Source organism: Tetrao urogallus (assembly GCF_951394365.1).
Source record: "Tetrao urogallus genome assembly, chromosome: 26".
Classification (NCBI taxonomy): domain Eukaryota; kingdom Metazoa; phylum Chordata; class Aves; order Galliformes; family Phasianidae; genus Tetrao; species Tetrao urogallus.
Genome location: NC_136839.1, coordinates 470,285 through 488,811, shown reverse-complemented (window position 1 = coordinate 488,811; position 18,527 = coordinate 470,285). Strand labels below are relative to the sequence as shown.

At 56.1% G+C, this 18,527-nt stretch overlaps 2 protein-coding genes across 2 annotated transcripts; both read left to right on the top strand.

The window, feature by feature from the left end:
* Positions 1 to 3,298: 3,298 nt before the first annotated feature.
* Positions 3,299 to 10,735, top strand: ODAD4 (outer dynein arm docking complex subunit 4; the record flags this gene model as incomplete). Its single annotated transcript, XM_079547003.1, has 12 exons — positions 3,299 to 3,406; positions 3,542 to 3,673; positions 3,989 to 4,142; positions 5,935 to 5,996; positions 6,738 to 6,894; positions 7,737 to 7,961; positions 8,235 to 8,442; positions 9,118 to 9,204; positions 9,386 to 9,582; positions 9,738 to 9,838; positions 10,131 to 10,209; positions 10,449 to 10,735. The coding sequence occupies 12 exons, from the start codon at positions 3,299 to 3,301 to the stop codon at positions 10,733 to 10,735; spliced, it is 1,797 nt and encodes a 598-aa protein (XP_079403129.1).
* Positions 10,736 to 10,888: 153 nt separating this feature from the next.
* On the top strand, positions 10,889 to 14,345 carry CNP (2'',3''-cyclic nucleotide 3'' phosphodiesterase; the record flags this gene model as incomplete). The annotated part of the gene is made up of 4 exons (XM_079547089.1): positions 10,889 to 10,983; positions 12,105 to 12,774; positions 13,307 to 13,443; positions 13,893 to 14,345. Exons 1-4 carry the CDS (start codon positions 10,981 to 10,983, stop codon positions 14,343 to 14,345), a joined length of 1,263 nt encoding a protein of 420 aa, XP_079403215.1. The 5' UTR covers positions 10,889 to 10,980.
* Positions 14,346 to 18,527: the final 4,182 nt, after the last annotated feature.

Below are 18,527 nucleotides of genomic sequence, written 5' to 3'. Positions count from 1 at the left end.
CGATTTCCACTAATGATGCGTGTTCGTTTACTGAGGCTCTAAAGCAAACAGTTTACCTGCAACAAGTCAGAGACCTTTCTGAAAACCATCCACAGCCAATGACGTAAATGAATGCTGGTTTTCAGCATGCCTGGAGCAAGCAAAAGAAATGGACTGGATCACACGATCAAGGGCTCAGAAGTACCTGTTCCCTCACAGCACAGTTTGCCAAGTACACAAAAAAGTTACTCTTTAAAGTTTCTCAAGCGTATTGAGGAAAGAAAAGATACTCAGTGTGATAATGGTAAGGCAGACAAAGGTTACAGAGCAGGACGCTGTTGTTTGTGGGACAGCTGATCCATCCGCCCCAACGTACCAGTGATCAGCTGAAGGCAAAACAATAAAAACCAGAGAGGAGATGAAAAAAAAAGATTTAAAAAAAAGGCATTTTTGTCAATAGAATCAGTGTAAAGTCCCTTTGAACACTGAACAGAGCGGATGGTGGGTGAGCACAGCCTACCCATATAAGAACTACATTTCAAAGAAAGGACTGATTTATCCCCTTAAGCCCTTTCTGGTCTCAGAGGTGTAACTCAGTGAGCCTCACCCCTTCACAAGCACACAGAACAGGGCTCCACGCGTGGAATTTGCTTAGCCCCACATCACTCAACTCCACTTATACCCAAACTGTGCTTCCAAACAATTCCACCCACCTGGAGAGATTTCATCCTCTCTCCTCCTGAGGATTTTAAGTCACGTAGTAAAGTAGTGTCCTCCCTTCATCCCAGGTCATTTATTAACACAGCTCAAGATCAGTCAATATTTCCTGCCCACAGCAGCACAAACAGTTACGTCAGCACCCACCTGGCAAGCACGCTTTCATCAGATGGCAGAGGGGCTCCAGAGAGGCCCCACAGCAGCCAATTTCATGGGTCAGAAGCCTCAAGAAGCCTCAGTGCTGCACATTGTGAAACTCCTGGCACTGGGCTGCTGTGATGCAAGCTGCTGTCATTCACTAAGGTGGTGGGAAACATGCTCTCTACAGACTCTGAGCCTTCAGAAATCAAAATGCAGCCAAGGAAAATAGCCGACCACGAACCAATTTAAGCCAGGTTAACAGAGAGCTGAAGACTGGCTCCAGATGCGCTGGTACACACCGGGCATCAGCAATGGGATACCTGGAGTTCTATCTTTAAAAGAAAACTTAACCTGAAACCCCATGAGCTTCTGCTGTGTGGATTTATTCCCCATCACCAGGGATTAGACAGCACTAGACAGGAGAAACAACATCCTGAGTTCCAAACACAATTAAGGAAACAAAGCAACTGCAGGGATCTACAGCAACATATTTAGAACGCACACAGTTTTTCAGTCGTTGGATGCTCAGCCAGACAGCAAATGTAGTTTAACAGAGGGAAACGTGAACCCTGTGCAAAAGGAAGAGAAATTCCAAAGCTGCAACACGAACAGATGCGTGCAGGTAGTGAACAATGGGCTGGAAAGCGGCCACGCAGCGGCCGGGTCTCAGAGCCGCCCACGGAGCACAGGGCAGCCCGGGGCTCCTCACACCGCAGCGACACGGGCTGAGAACGGAACGAGAACCGCAGGCGGGGAGAGAGCGGCCGGCCAGCCGCGAAAAGGGATTCTCGCTCTGGAAGAGGCGCAAACGGCGGTGCTCTCGGGCCGGGCTGCCTCCGCCCGCACAGACAGAGCTCAGGGCGCGGGCCGGAGCCCTTTCTCCCGGCTCCCATCAAACGCCGCCCAGCAGCCCGAGCCCGGCACGGCGCAGCGGAGCTCCCGCATCCCCCCATCGAGGGCGAACCTCGCTGCGGCCTCAAGGTCAGGGCGGGAACGAACAGCGCGGGGCTGCAGCTCCCAGCGCCCCATTGTATCGCCAGAGCCACAGGGACGGCCGGGCCCAGCGCCGCCGGGTCCCTTCAGAGACGGGCGGACATCCCCGCCCAGGCCGGGCACGCGCCCCCCGCCACCGCGCAGAGCCCCGGGAGATCCCAGCGCCCCCCAGGAAGAAGCCCGGGGCAGCCCAGCCCGCCGCGCGGAGCTCCGCCCGCCACCACTCACCTGCGCCCGCTCCGCGCTGCCGCTCCCCGACGGCCGCCGCCTTTTGTTCGCTGTGGCGCGGCACTGCCTCCCCGGCCCATCGGCCTACGGGCGCCGCCGCCGCCCATTGGCTGCCGCCGCCGTCACGTGCGCGTTGCCTGAGCGGCGCCCGCGCTCCTATTGGTCTCCGCCGGTGGGGCGCGCCCGCGCGGCCTTGTGGGAGTCGTAGTTCCGCCCCTCCGCACGACCCCGCCTCCCCAGCCTCCCCCCCTGCTTTCGTCCCCCCCGCTCTCGGCCGTGAACCCCGCACCGGGACGCGGAGCTGCCGTCAGCCCCGAGCACAGAGCCGCGCCGCCTCCAGCACCGCCAGCTCGCTTCCCCGCCCGGTTGGTCCCGCCTCTGCTGCTTCCCACTAGCGCTCAGCTCCCGGCAGCTTTTTTCCTACAGACCCTCTCAAGCTCTTTCCCTACGGCAGAGGGTTTGTCGGACCGCCGCCTCCCTGGGACGTGACGGGCCGTTGTGTCACTGCCCACCCCCGGCCCCGTCCCGCAGCGCCCCGGGAGCGAGGCGCAGAAGCAGCGGCTTTCATCCTCCCGAGATGAGCCCGGGCTGCGCTGAGCGCATCGGACGAAGCCGCGCCCGCTCTGAGTCATTTCGCTGGAACAAATTGCTCCAAACATTCATCTTGTCAGGGCCTCATCCGAGGCCAAAATAAAGTCGAGACGAAGGCTGCTGATGGGAGAACCAGAACATTCTCTCGTTCGTCAGCGCCGCTGCCCAGAAGGACTGGATGCTGCAATGTGCCGCGAGCTCACAGCGCGATGCTGACCGCTGTCCGAGAGCTGAGCTGCAGAGCGCTCTGATTAAACTCTGCACTCCAGTCTCTTTATGGCCACGCAGCTATTTGCAAACAGCCTAAGCACCAAACCCGAGCCGGCAGCCGATCCCCGCAGGTCGAACAGGTTGGGTCAGTGAGGACAAAGCGGAACGAGGAACAACGAGCGGCGGGGATCGGCTGCACGAGTCGTACGAGCAACGCGCTTCCTGCCTTTCGAAGCGGGGCACGACGCTCCCCAGCTCCCTCCCGCCGCCCGCGCACGCTCACATCGCCCAGGGCCGGCGGTTTTTTCCTGCCGGGACCTCGCCGAGCTGCGCGGCGCGGCACGCCTCGGTGACGTCACGACGTGGGCGGGGACTTCGCGCGGCGCCGGAAGTGACGCCGTTGCCCAGCAGCCGTTGCTAAGCGACGACTCAGGCCGCCATGGCGGAGGGCCCCGCGCCGACCGGCACCTTCCCGGGCTTCATGAGCCAGGGCGCGCTGCTGTACCGGCGGGGCGAGTACGGCAAGGCCTTGGCCTGCTTCAACAACGTGAGGGCCCGGGTGGGGGTCGCGGCCTGGGGGGAGGCGAAACCGGGGGTTCGGCCTCATCCGCCACCCCGATCCCCGATCCGCGGCCGCTCTGCGTTCCCGGCCCTGCGCTGCACGCCGCGCTCTTCCTTGCAGGCGCTGCAGCTCAGAGCCGCGGACAAGCACGGCCTCGTGGCCCGCTCGCGGTGTTACCTGAAGCTCGGAGATGTGCAGAATTCCCTGAAGGACGCCGAAGCGTCTCTCCAGAATGACAAAACGTTCTCGGAGGTAAATGGCGCAGAGCTGCAGGGCGGCGGTGCCCAGGACAGCTCTGCTGCCTGTGGGGGCGGCGGTCCTTGCAGAGCCCTCAAAGGAGGGATGTGCTGTGATATCGGCTGATGCCAAATTGCAGCGTGCTGAGCTCCTCTGCGGTGCGTCCAGAGAGCTGGAAGTGCTCAGCCGATGAGGAAAGACCCAGGATTGGATTTTATTGTATGCAAACTTGGCCGTATGAGTAGGGCTTTCACTTCTGCCCAGGAGAGGACTGTTTGGAGGTTCTGAAGCATAGTTTGTTGGCTTTCTCCCCTTCAAATGTCTTTTCAGGGCCTTTACCAAAAAGCTGAGACGTTATATACCATGGGTGACTTTGAATTTGCTCTGGTGTTTTATCACCGGGGCGGTGAACTGCGCCCGGAGCTGCAGAAGTTCAGGCTGGGCATCCAGAAATCCCACGAGGCGATCATCAACTGCATTGGAAGTAAGAAGTTCCCCTTCATGGTGCCTGCAGGCACAGCTGAGGCTGTTCATGGTGTTCTGTCATCAGCTGCTGATAGCTGATGGGTGTTAATATTCCTAAGGACCAAGTAACAGCAGAGTTCCTTTTGCTTCTGGATCCATGAGCTCTATAGCCATTCTTATTTGAAACCAAGAAGCGCAGAAAAGACCACATCCCCACCTGCCGTGTCTAATAGCTAATGATTATGGGAGTGAATTATGACCCTGGCACTTACATTTCTAAAGTCACTGTAAAAATCTTCTAAATAATACAGAACAGCAGTACACCTACTTATGGCCTACTGATTACAGAATCCATTTTGAGATCTTTATCCTGGTGTTAAAAAGTTTGTAGTGAAATCTGCCCACCTGAGGCTGGCCTTCCTGAGATTCTGATTTTCCTCCAGTTTACATTGCATCAGAGCAGTGAAACTGTTGCAATGGAGCACTGCTTTCATAAGTTCTGGCGTAAATCAGAGAACTGCAAGGGACAGGAAAGGCCAAGGACCTGATGACGTTCAAAACCAGTGGAAAACTTTTCCCTTACTTTTTCTCCTAGCAGTGCTCTCACATGCAGGCAAGCTTAGTCAACACCTGCACCCGCTCCAGGCTCACACACACGCTCAGCTGGGGCTGGCTCTGTGGCTGAGTGGCTTATCACGTGCAAAGAGAACCTGTGCACAGCTTGCAAGGCTGCTGCAAAACCTGCTGGGACAGTCAGAAACTGCTCAGGTGGATCCTCCAGCAGCCTGTCCTGTCACGGAGCCAGGGCACACCCTGCCTGCCCGCCCCACACACCTCGATCCCACAGATAACACAGCTACCTTGCCTTGAGATCGCTTTTGGAATTGCAGCCCACCTCCAGTGCTGCAGATTGACTTCACGTCCCAGCTGTGTGAAGGCCTGCAGCTCCTCCATGTGTGACACTCATTTAAAATGGCAGACAGAGCAGTTTTCCAGACCTGCTTTGTTTTTCTCTTACTGCTGCTTTCTTAGTTGGTGCAAATGCCAAGACAGCACAGCCCTCAGTGGAAACTCGTCTGCCTGACGTGCTGAGCTGAATGCTTTAAATGCCTTCAAGCACCTGGGCTGTATGCAAACAAACAGAATAAAAACCATGAGGTGTTTAAACATTTGGCAGCTCCTCGATGCAGGGGAAATGAAGCAAGGAAATGGATGAGCATTAGTTCTAGCTGCTTGCTGCGTGCAGATACATTAACAGGGCACATCCCAGCTTTACTGAGCCCGCGTGGCAGACCGGTGCTGTCAGCTCGCTGCTCTCGGCCCGCTCACCTCACCGCAGGAAATTCTTCCACGAGGGCACTTGAAGCTGCTTCCTCCCTTCTGACCAGGCCCAAACAAAGAGCTGTTTTTCACCCTTGCTTTCACTGCGAGAGCTGTGCTCTGAATAGCAGAAGTGAAAATAAAATGGGGGTTTGTGTCAGGGCACAAAGACCTTAAAGTAGTTCTCTGGGTTGCTGCAGATGACTGCGCTTATGAGCTTTCCTTCCATTTTAAGACTCTGCATGTGGGATACAGCACATCTCTGTTGGAAACCTGCCTGTGGTGGTGCCATGCAAACATAATAATCACAATTCAAGAGCTGCATCTGTGAGCTGTAATTCCTGCTTAAAGAACTTACCCATATCCACATATTTCATACAAAAGAACTACTAGAAGTCCTGATTTGTAACAGGACATTTTCAGCTTAGCACGTTTTCAGCTGTTTCAAATTCTCAAGCTTTTCTAATGCCGTATTTTCTCTGCACTTGCAGGTCCGTCCTCAGTTAAACTGAAGAACAAAGAGGATCTCTGCTTTATAAGCCGGCAGGCAGAGGTGCGGTGTGAAGAGCTCTTAGAAGCTAATTGGAGTTGTTTTAACACTGTTACATTCTGAAACATAACAGCGCAGGGAGGATCAGTGGTTTCTGCAGCAGTGTGCTGGGGTCGTGGCTGCTCCAGGGCAGTGCATCCTGAGCACAGGACCCAAACAAACCCAGTAGGAGGATTCCAGTGTACCTGCCTTTAATGCAGCTGTGGCTGAAGCCACACAAAGTAGAAAGGAGAAGGCAGAAGGGCAGGGAAGAGCAACGGATGGGAGACAAAGCCCCCCTGAAAGTCCTCTCCCAGCCTGACCGGTTCCTGCTGCTGCTGCTGACCCCCATCAGAGGCTAATGAGTAACAGCTCTGCGGTCAGGGCCAGGCAGCCTTACCCACAGTGTTTGCTTTGTTCTTACCTGCTGTTTGAGGTTCACTTTTCTGATAATGGACACTTTCTCAGCTGCTTTATTTCGGGGTGCTCCACTGCTCTGTTGCTCTGAGATGCTGCACCACGTTTCCCCCTGAAGGCAGGGCAGTGAATGCTCATTGCTTTCTTTCAGCTGGAATTATGGGTAGCTTGCAGTGAAAATAATTTGCACGCAGAAGCCTAAAATCTCTTTGTGAGACAGGGACTTGCTTTTACTTAAGGGAACTTGGCCTACACAGAGGGTCAGCAGTTCTGGAAGCCAGGCCTCACTGATAATCCCAGGTTCCCCAGCAATCCCGCCTCACTTACTCTATTTTTTTCTTGCTGTAGAGCAAAAAAGCAGATCAGAAACTCCAAATCAAACTGACCAAGGACCAAAAGTGCACAAAGAAACAGGAACCTGCAAGGAATCAGAAAACAGAGCGGCAGCTTCTTGGAGAACTCTATGCTGACAAGGCCTACCTAGAAAAGCTGCTGAAGGATGAAGGTTTTCTCCATTGTTTTCAGTTAAATGTTCCTTCTAAGCAGGATCTTCTTTCCTTCTTTCATATTCTTATTACTGCTTGTGTTTGTCTCACAGCTCGTGTAGCTCCTAGGGCTGGCAGTGTCAGAGAGAGGCAGATGTCTGCAGAGTTCAGGTGTCTTTGGAGCCAAATCCAATATTCAGAGCTGCCTCTGAATGTTTCCTCCTTTCAATCACAGCCATCTGTGTTGAGGAAGTCAGCATTATAAATCACTCCATTCCTGACATGATGTTGATTCCACTAACATCTGCATTAAGAGCAAAGCATTGCTGGTGGCACTTCCTCACCTGTGGCTTTGTTAAACACACTGTTAGGAACAAGATACAGGATTCACAAAGGACCTTATTTTAGAAATAGGCAAAAAGGTGATTTCCATTTAATCTTTTTTTTTCCTCCTTCTAGGAAACCGTTTACTTGGTAACAGAGCAGTAATTAAGAATTTAGTCTAATCATAAGTTTTATGGTATTGCCAGCATTAGTATAATAATACATGAGCCATCCAGTTTCCAGGCATGTAATGCTCCTCTCCATCTCCCCAGTGTTTTAAGTGCCATCTGAGTGCGGGTGTCCCATCCATGTGCTCTGCCCAGGACAGGCACACACCACAGCCAGCCCCAAACACAGCAGTTTTTGCTCCCAAGGAGAATTTCTGGAACTCCCCTCCCAGCCAAACCCGCTCTGAGGAGCACTGGAGCCTGAATTTCCAGCTCTCTCTCTGTCAGAGCAGGACGTTCACGAGCCCAGTGACCTGAGGCTTCATCCGTTGTGTACACTGCGCTCTCCTCTTCTGCCCCCCTGTTTTCAGATTTGATGAGGAGCGTCACAAAGCAGGGCGTCAAGGTGGAGGACATGGTGCTGGGCGGCATCGCCTACCTGGACACGCGCGCCGAGTTCTGGCAGCAGCAGAAGCCCATCTACGCCCGTGTGAGGGAGCGCAGGCTCAGGCAGCAGAAGTGGATCCGGGAGAAGAAGCCCAAACCAGCCGAGGTGGCCAGATTCATTGTGCAGAGCATGGAGGACATCGACATGTGTGCGTGTCCTGGCTGGAAACAGTAAGAAAGCGATGAGTGGCGCCTGTGGCCACTTGCTGTAGCAAATACAGACCAGAGCTGCGGTGCGACACAAGCGTTGTCACACAGCAGCAGGGAGTTCCTGCAGGCTGAATGAAGGGTTGCAGGATGTGCCTGTGGAGCGAGGAGCTGAAGCTCTTCCCAGGCTTCCTGTGAGGCTGACAAAACTGCTGGCCTTCCCTCCCCGTGTCGCTGTGTCTGCACAGCTGCACTCTGCTCCTCTCTGTCCTCAGTGCTCACTGGAGACTGCCCCGAAGAGAGCTGCAGGAAAGCTGAGCGTGTGCTGAAAACGATACAAGGATGGTCAGAGGATGAAGTTCCCAACAAGAAGGAGCTGATTGGGAACCTCCACAGCTGCATTGGGAATGCTCAGTTTGAGATGGGGCAGATGGAGGCAGCCCTGAAAAGCCACAAAATGGATCTGGAGTTTGCCAGGCAGAAGTAAGTGCTGAGAAATTCTGATGGGGGAGGAAAGCTGCTCTGTTTTTAGCGTAGGGTAGCGCTGTAATTCTCATCTGAAGATGTAGCAGGGCAGCGCATTCGGGCTCAGCCCACACACAAGGGTCTTCACTATTTCAAAAACAAATGACTTCAGCAGATTTTTAAAGGCTCCAGCACACGTGGCGTGCCAAAATGCGTGTTGAAGCAAAGCAAAAGAGAGCACAAATCCCAGGCTCAGCACTGCAGCCCCATTGTGCGCTTCCTCCTCGGGAAGGTCAGACCCGGGGCAGCAGCGGGCAGCAATGAGACGCGTGGTGCTGCTGTTTCAAGGCCGCGGAAGGCTGCTCTTGTAGGACCGGAGCGCAGCCGTTGCCGAGCAGCATTCGCCCTCTGGTGGCTGTTAAGGAGCGGCAGAGCAAACAGCGCCGCGCTGCTGCTCTGCTCTCATCAGCTTTTTCATTTGTACGACACAGATGATCACGGCAAACCGGTTCCAGAGCTGGGAGTGAGGACATTTACTTTGGTGTGATGACTCCCAGCCTGGCACTGGTCCTTCACCTCTACTTCCCAACCCTTTATGTTATGCTGGGCACTACAGAATACAGACGGGTTGAAGATCAGGCTACCAGCAATATAGGCTGCTTCAACCACTGCAACCTTTCCCTTTCTGCACAGCAATCTCCCTGACGCCGTGTCCAGAGCCCTCGACAACATTGGCAGAGTTTATGCCAGGACTGGCAAATTCCAGCAAGCCATCGACACGTACGTAAATAAGAGGAAGGCGTAAGGTGGGGTTTCAGTTAAATACTGTGCTTTCAGTTTGTTCTGCTAGCAAGATAGCTGTGAATGTCTTCATACCAACAACTGGAGCCCTTTGTTTATAGATTCTGTGACTGAAACGATAGCTGCACTAAAATCTGTCTTTCTTACTCTCTGCTTGAAGCTGGGAGGAGAAAATCCCATTGGCAAAATCCAGCCTGGAGAAGACGTGGCTGTTCCACGAGGTTGGCCGCTGCTACCTTGAGCTCGGGAAGGCAGAAGAAGCTCAGAACTACGGAGAGAAATCCCTGCAGTCAGCGCTGGAGGCGGGGGATGCGGAGTGGCAGCTCCACGCCAGTGTGCTGCTGGCGCAGGCTCACGGTATGGATGTCAGGGTGTGGAAGCTGCCGGCCTGTTGGGCCCCTGAGTGAAAACTCCACAGCCTTCAGGCTCGGGTCTCTGGCAGGAGCCTTGCTTGTTCTCTGCTGTTCTCTGTATCTTGGGTTCCAATCGATGTTTTCATTTGTTTGATACAGAAAAATTGAAGGATTACCGGTCTGCAATTGCAAACTTTGAAAAAGCCCTTGAGAAGGCGAAGCTGGTGCACAGCGACGCTGCCCAGCAGGCCATCATTGCTGTAAGTGGGGCAGAGCTGTAAGGAGGCTGTCCTGCAAATGGGTGCAGATGAGCACAGACCTGTTGGGTGCTCAGAGCCGAAGCAGCGCCTGTTCTGCCAGAGGGAAACAGCAGTGAGTGAGAGACGAAACCTTCAGGGGAGGAGGCATCTGGTGCAGGTGCCGATAGCTGGAATGGGTGCAGAGTGTGAAGGCAGGGAGGGAGCAAGCAGGGATAGCAGAGCTCAAGGGAAAACGGGAGCAATTTGCACGCTGTGTGCAGGGCCTTTACTGAGAAGCCACATCACTTTTCAGGCTTTGGATGACGTGAGCAGAAGCTTCATCGAAGATCTGAAAGAAAGAGAAAGAGAAACGGAGGCTCACACTCTCCCAGGTAATTGTGTCAAATTCTGCACCGTGTAACGTGAGAATTCCCCGCTTTCCTTTCCGGGGAAGGGAACGGAGCCGTGCGGGAGGTGGCAGCAGCGCCCCGCGCTGACAGGGCTCCGAACACAGCGCAACTGTGAGACAGAAGGCAGCGCTGATGGGGGGAAAAGGGGAAAAGCCTTTCTCCTCGTGCCCCACTGGTTGCTCAGTGCTCGAACTCACTCTTAGATTTCATTCCCCCCCCAGATCACGATTTCAGAGGTGAAAATGCAGAAGATGACAAGTCTGAGGGGCGGGAAAGTGAGCAAAGCTCGGAGAACCAAAGGGGTGAAAAAGAAGATGCCGAGAGCAAAAAGGAACAAGGAAACGAGAGAGAAGAGCTCGATGAACAAGATGAAAAAGAGAAGGAGAGTGAAGAAGAGAGAAGCAAAAGAGAGGGGGAGGAGAGCGAAAGAAAGGAAGAGGGGAGAGAAAAAGAGGAAGAAGAAATAGGAGACGACGAAAAAAAGCAGTTCGATTTCCTGAGCGGTTAGAATAAAGCCGGGCAGCGGCTCTGCTCTCACACACGAGCCGCAGCTCCGCCGCACCCCGGGGCGCAAGCAGCGAGCCCCGCGCCGGGCACCAGCGGCACCGCCCGCCCCGGGCAGGCGCGGCCACGGGCGGTCCGGGCGAGGGGGGCGAGGGGGGGCGATGCTATGAAAGGGGCCGCGGTGCCGCCCGCCCCAGAGCCGCTCTCCCGCTCCGCACCGGCGGCCGCCCCGGAGCCGCTGCCCTCACCATGGTAAGTGCGGGACGGGCGCGGGGCGGCGGGGGGCTCTGAGCCGCGCTGCCCCTTCGCCGCCCGCTCCCCTCTCGGGGCTCCGTCGGAGCGCTGCGGGGAACGGAGCGGCCGCGGGGACGGCGGGGCGTCGTGAACGGAGCGCCGCTCAATCGCGGATTGTTCGCCCGCGGAGCCCCGCGCCGCTCTGTGCCGCCTTTGTCCCGGCGCGGCTCCGCGGCATAAAGGAGCGCTTTATCCCGGCGTTGGCTGCCGAACAATGGGGCCCGGGGGTGTTTTCTATTATTGTTCTTTTGTTTGCGCGTTTGAAAAGCGGCTCAGTGCCGCCCGCCCGCAGCTGCCGCCCGCAGAACGGCGGCCCCGGGCACCGCCGAGCCCCGCACCCACGGCCCGAGCGGGACGGGGCGGTGCGGGAGCGGCAGAACCGGAGAGGAGTCGCAGCTCCGCTTCTCGAGGGGCGATGGGAGCCCCAACCCCACCGGGGGCGGCGGACGGGGGCCGGGGGCGTCGCGCCGTTCCGCTCTGAGCGGAGCCCCTCCTGAGCCGCGCTTCGCTGAAGGCTCCGCGCACCCCGCACAGCGGCCGCCCCGGGGCAGGCGGTGCTCCGCGCCCGGTGGGGAACCGCTCCGCACCTCCCGACCCCGAAGCAAAGGATGGAGGAGTCACTGCTGGGCACCGCACGCGGCCGCTTTCACTTTCGTGTTCGGCGGCGGCAGCGCGGCCGCTTTTGCCGGAAGCGATTCGTGCCGCTCCGCGTTGGCAGCAGCCCGGAGGGGCGCTGAGGGCGCGGCGCCGTCCGTTCGAACCCGAACCCGGAGCGGCCGTTCCCGGAGCCCCGAGCGGCGCGGGTTCCGCCGCGACGGCCGCCGTCAGTGAGTCTCGATTCGCTCCTGCAGGCGGAGCCGCGCCGTTTCGCACCTCGGGCTCAGTGCGGCTCCTCGGGCCGCGGCCGCTCGGCGCTGCGGCGGTGACGTTTCCCGTTCCCTCCGCGCCGGGCGGGGGGCGGTGCGGGGCGCGTCGGGGCCGCTGCGATCCGGGTTCCCCCCGTCCACCCCCCCCACTCCCCGAGGGCGCAGCAGCGGCTTGCAGAGCCTACAAAGCGGCGTTTTCTTCTCGAATTTCAGAACAGAGGTTTCTCCAAGAAGAGCCACCCGTTCCTGCCGAAAATATTTCGAAAGATGTCCGCTCAGTCGGCCAAAGAAAGGCCCGAGAGCCTGCGGTTCCCTTTCCTCGATGACGAAGATACCATCGCCACGCTCAAAGAGTCCAGAACCTTCTTCATCCTGCGAGGCCTCCCCGGCAGTGGGAAATCCACGCTGGCCCAGGCGATCCAGGAGCGCTACAAGGACGGCTGCAAAGTCGTGGCCGCTGAGAGCTACAAAATCACACCTGCCATAAGAAGCGCCGTGCCTGAAGAATACGCCAAAGTCGATGAGGAATTAGTTGACTATTGCAAACGAGACATCAGCGTTATCGTTTTGGACGACACTCACCACGAAAGGGAACGACTGGACCAAATCTTTGACATTGCTGACAAATACCGCTACAAAGTCATCTTTGCAGAGCCCAAAACCCAGTGGAGGATGGATTGCTCGCAGCTTAAGGATAAGAATCAGTGGAAACTGACGGTGGAAGACCTGAAGAAGATGAAGCCCAGTTTGGAGAAGGAGTTCCTCCCCATGTATTTCGGGTGGTTTTTGAGCAAAAGAAGCTCTGAGATCCTGAGGAAGGCCGGCCAGGTGTTCTTAGATGAGCTGGGAAGCCTCAAAGCCTTCAAAAAGGAGAGCAAATTCTGTATGTATAGAAATAACTTACCTGCTTCTTACTGCTGGTGCGACCTTAACTTGGTGCAGCAACCTGAACAGATTTGGTCAGCTTATAAAGTGATGCTTTTAGTGAAGGTCGGCAACAGGAACCGTTCAGGGATCCCCAGCCCTGTTTTTTGAAGTTGTTTTTGTAACTGAAAATGAACGAAAGTTTCCTTGAGGGCCCGTTCAGCTGTGAGGCTGCGGGGGGGGGGGGGGGGGGGGGGGGAGGGGGAGGGAAGCGGTGCTACCTGATGGTTTGAGAGGGTCAGATGAAGCCTCCCCTCCCCTCCCCTCCCTTCCCCTCCCCCCTCGTGGGGTTTCTGCTCTGCCACCTGAACGTGTTTCAGCTGCATCCACGTCCCGGGTGGAAGGAGGGGTTTTGTATCCCCCTCTTCCTTTCCAGCCGTAAGGAGGTGAAGCACAGAGGGCAGATAGGTGAAGAAAGCTGAGATGGGGCTTAAGCTCCGGTGCTTTTTCAGGGATCCTTTTGTCATAATAACGTTCTTCTACATTCGCAGTCACTTCTGAAGATCCCAAAATAAAAATAGATCTCACCAGCTACTTTGTGAAGAGGCCGCCCGGGGTCTTGCACTGCACCACCAAATACACCGACTTCGGGAAGGCAGCGGGGGCTGAGGATTACGCACAGCAGGAGGTGAGCGCTGCGGCTCCGCTTCCCCGCCTCCCATCCGAGTCCTTCCCTGGCCGGGGCTCTGCGTGCGGTGGGGGGGGGGGGGGGCAGCTTTGCTCACAGCTGAGAGGGAAACTGCAGGGCTGCGTGCGCCCCCGGCCCGCCTGTAGGAACGCGGTCAGCACGGGGCAGCCCACGCCACCTCCTGTCCGCTCCCAGGAGCGCCTCCCTCCGCTGTCGTCTCCCGCAGCGTGGTTTGAATGACAGTAAATCGCAGGTTTACACTTCCGCTTAAATCTCTTCCAAACAGCCCAGGTAAATCGGGGGTCGGGGAAGGACGGCCCTCGCCGTGCAGCTCTGTGTTGTGTTTCAAACGCAGCAAAGCGAGACCTGCGGCAGCCGGGACCCAACGAAGCCGCCCGCGGCGCTCCGACCCCCCCAGCTCCGCTCTGATTCTCCCCCTCTCTCCGCAGGCTGTGAGGGCTTCCTACGGCAAGGGCTTCACTCTGTCCATTTCTGGTCTGTTTGTCACAACCAAAACTGTCGGTGCTCGCGTGGAGCTGAGCGAACAGCAGCTGCTGCTGTGGCCCGGGGACGCCGATAAGATCCAGGCAGCCGACAGCCTCCCGAAGGGCAGCCGCGCTCACATCACCCTCGGCTGCGCCAGCGGCGTCGAAGCCGTGCAAACCGGGCTGGATCTGCTGGAGTTCGTGAAACTGGAAAGGGCGGGGAGCAAAGGGGAGGAAGTGGGGGAAATTATGGGAGGGAAACTGCAGTATTTTGGTAACGGGATGTGGATGCTCGTCCTGTCTAAAAAGATCGACGTGAGGGCGATTTTCTCGGGTTACTACGGAAAGGGAAAACTGGTGCCTACACAGAGCACCAACAAACGGGGCTCTGCGTTCAGTTCTTGCACCATCATCTAAGAGCACGGGCAGGCGCCGCCCCCGCTGGTTTTTAAAAGGAAAGTAACTCGGTAACCTTTAAAACTGTAAAGAGAAATAATTCTGCCTTTACTAAGCAAGCCCTTCTGCCAACCTCAGACCGAAACATCTCTGGGGAGGCATTTATTGGCCTCGGTAGAAAACAAGCAGCTCCAGGAGAGCTGTCACATAACCCTCGGTAACCAAAGCGCTGCTGAGTATTTCTGATGGGAGAGTTTGGGGAGAACCAGCTCTCGTGGGGCCCTGCTTGTTTTCTTCCTCAGAGGAGGATCTCCTGTTGTCTTTTATAACTTCCCTATGAGCCACAATCGTTACATCTGTACACGTCAGCGCTCCACAGCTGAGCGGTGGCAGAACAGAGCCTGTACAGAACTGCTCTGAGGCCCAGTGAGCTGCATAACGGACAGACAGACAAACAGCAGAAGTGCTGCATTCGTGTGAAAACCAGACCCCTTCTGTCCAGTGCAGCAGCTCCCGGCCGCTCAGCCCTTTAGGGGTCGTGCGGCAGCCGCCGGAGCCACGCGTGTCCTTCCCCATTGCGCTGCTGGCGCGCAGAGCTTTCAGCGCAGAGAAGGGCTGTGCTGATGGGCAGCGCCTCAACGTCTGTGTGCCAAACACTGCAGACATGGGGAGAAAATCACAGCAAGGAAACAGCTTTGAGGAGCTGCATTCGGTTCCTGTAACGGCTCCAGTTGCTCAGGATGGGCTGCATTCAATTCTGCCAGCACCACCGTCCTGTAGGGAGCAATCCTGCCTTGGCGGGGAACGGAAGAGATGAACTAACGTCTTTTCCATCTTATTTTGTAGACATTAAATCGTGTCTGAAATACAGAACTGTACTTCAAGCAAGATTTTACTAGCTTTAGCTAATGCACTGAACGTAGGCTGGAAGTAACACTGTAATTTAGGAAGTAAAGGGAGGTATTGTAACTGCGTAACTCAAGTCTGCTCCAACCCCGATCGTGGGCTGGAGAGAAGTTAATGATCGAGCGCTGCTGTTATTAAGCCTGTTTTATTAAAGCTGATGTTTCTGCTCTTAGATCGTTTGCCAGCCCGCAGACCCGCGCTCACTACTTCATAACACAAATCTCAACTAACAGACCCAGGTCAGGACAGCAGCCCCAACTCCTGCTGCGGCTCTGCGCCTGGTGAGCTGCATTGTGCTTAACCCACCGTTAATAAATGTAAACTCTCACTGTGTTCCCCACCTGTGTGCTGGGTTCGTGTCTGTAAAGGGCTCAGCGCTGGGAGAAGCATTCCTCCTCCTCAGAGCAGCAGCAAGGAGCGCTATGGGAGAGCACAGGCAGTGCTGTGCGAGTTCAGCAGTGAGAGAAAGCGCTGCCTGCTTTGGGAGCGGTTTTGAGGACGGCAATGGATTCCCATTCTAACGCCGCCCAAAGAATCCACGTCTGCACCCCGAGTTCCATCCGCTCCTCCCTTCCCACGGCTGAGCGCAGGCAGCTGCACCAGGAGCGCTGCGAGCCCCGCTCTCCCATCCCACCTCAGCACGCAGCCAGCAGCTCCTGGCAGCACACAGAGCTGCTCTGCTCCCCCCGCCTGCAGAGCCACGCTAAGAACAACAGCAACGCCGTCCTCATCGACCTTTTTATTAGTTTGTACATCATATACAGTTTATAATAAAGTAAACCAATTGCATACGGTTTTTGCTTCAGTCTGTGATATTCTCCATATAAACACAGCATTATGAATTATGCCTAATGAAGTAAACAACAAATATTCACATTGTTACCGTTCACATCCTAGAAAGGTAAAGGTCCAAAGAGGGACAGCGCTGGCCCCGCTGTGAAGCCGCCCTGGAGAGGCGTTTGGCAAAGCGCTCGGGGTTCGGGTGCTCCATGCAGGACTCCTTTCCTCCCCCAGGAAAGGTTTTACACCGAGGTAAACATTCAGAATTGGGATTTGGATAAATAGGGCGGCCCTCTCCAAGTCGGCTTCACATCAGTCTCTGCTTCTGTCTCGGCTGCTCCGAACCGCTTCACAACAAAGCACATCCGCATGCCGTGAAGCTGCTCGGGCTGCTGCACCCCCAGCGCCGCCTCCCCTGGTTTTCTCCTTTGAAGCAGGAATTTGTACGTGAAAGCGGGGAGCGGGGCAGAGTAACGCAGAAAGGTTGGCTGTGCCAGAGCTGCAGCTGGATCACAAACCCGGGCAGAGGCAGCGCGCACGGCCCCCACAGCCCAGCGCTGCCGCTCAGCTTCGCACTCCGCGCCTCTCAGCGCCCTCACAGCTCCCGCAGAGCTCCTCCATCAGCTCAGCCCAGCACAGGCACAAACTGCCCAGCGCTGCTCCGGAGATCCCACATCCCCATCCCCTCCCCGGCCGCAGCGGAGCGCATCGCGTCTGAGCCGACACGGCACCGCTCCCGGGAAGCGGCTTCCCTGAGGAACGCCCCGGTCTCAGCTCCGGGAGCGGGGACGCCCCTCGCACGGCTGGGCGCAGCACTGCTGCCACGGAACACGCAGACCGCAGCACTACGGGAGGAACTCAACGGGGGCCGCGCACAGCCGTCCTTTTCCCTACGGGGAGGGAAGGGTACAAGGCACGCGTTTAAAGCCCATCCACTTGAAGACAAGTGAACATCTCAGCTATTAAACCGAGGAAGTGAATTGGAAGGACCGGCAAAGCCCTGCACAGACTTTTGGCCATTCCAGAGCTTTCAGAGCACCGCAGAGCACAGCCCCCATCGCGAGGCCAGGGCTCTCCTGCTGGGAATGAGCAGAGCGGGCCGCTGCTCTGCATCCCGGATACAGAAAGCTCCGGGGGACTCACAATATTGCACAGCTACTTCACACTGCTGTCCCCAGACCGTCTCCACTCACCCAGTCTGCACTAACGCAAGTATTTACAAAACAGTCAGAAGCCATCAGCACACGAGATCCAGCTTTACAGCAACACTTCCAAGTACACAAACAAAGCCATGTGCTTCCCTAGGTAGCATGGATAGCAGACAAGTGGAAAAGCCTGTCAAAAGGGGCAGCCAGAAGCAGCGGGACGGTTTCCAAAGCCAACTTCAGGTCCAGGGTCAGCACCCTGAAGGGACGCGCAGCGCTCCGTGCAGAAGCTGGAGCTGAAACTGCATCAGATACAGAAAGCAAATCTCACAGGGAAAAGAAATAAATAAACACAGCAGACCTGAGGGCCTGGAGGTCAGCTGTGCACACATGCAAGCATCTCCCAAACACCAACGCAGAGATCTGGAGGTCGCCCCACAGCACCCACACCTGCAGCACTGCAACACGGGGTGACGGCGAACCCTGGGGGGCTGCAGGAGGGGCAGAGCCCTTCTTCAGCTCCATCCACACAGCAGCACTCCTCAGAGACGCGTTGGCACTCACCACAGTAATATTTAACTATTTTAAATCATGCATTCACCTACAGTTTCATAAACATCTGCACACATTCCCTCGCTCAGAGACGAAGCCGTTCCACTGCTGCCCTCTGAGGAACGGCCTCAAACCCAGCTGGGAGAGGAGGGCACAGCAGGGAGGCAGAAACACCAACAGCCATCGCAACCAGCGCAGTGCTGAATCCCTGCGTGCTGACAGAGGGCCGAGCTGCGCAGCAATTGCTGACACACAGGACAACGCACCGCAAAGCCGCAACGCCACGCTGAAATCAGTCCTGCAAGCTGTGACTGCGCAGAGCTGCAGGAGCCAGGAGGTCTCAGTGAGCACAGGCAGCGTTTGGGGTCCCTGCTATTCATCTGAAAACTGCAGGATCTCATTTTGCTCTCAGTGCAACCCGGGTCAATCCGTCACCCTGCACCGACACGAAGGACGCTCAACAAACGTCTGTTTTTGGGAATATTACTTCACGTTGGCTCACTTCAAAAGCTGCCTCCAGTACGATTGTGAAACGCTGCCTTTATTCTGCAGCACCCAAATTGAAGCCCTTAAATCTTCCCTCTGTGAGAGCAGATTGTCAGAAGTTCCGACCAAACCCAACGCACTCAGCAGCACCAACTGCTGAAGTCCAGCCGCGCTGCAGCCAGCAGCCCAGGGCACGCGCAGCCTCAGCGGGAAGGAAGACAAAGATGTCAGCATCTGAAGGAATCATCCTGTGCAATTAATTGATTGCAATTTTTGCTCCTGCAGTAGAAGCCGAGGCAGAGATGATACAACAGCGTCAGGTTCCTCCTCAGGA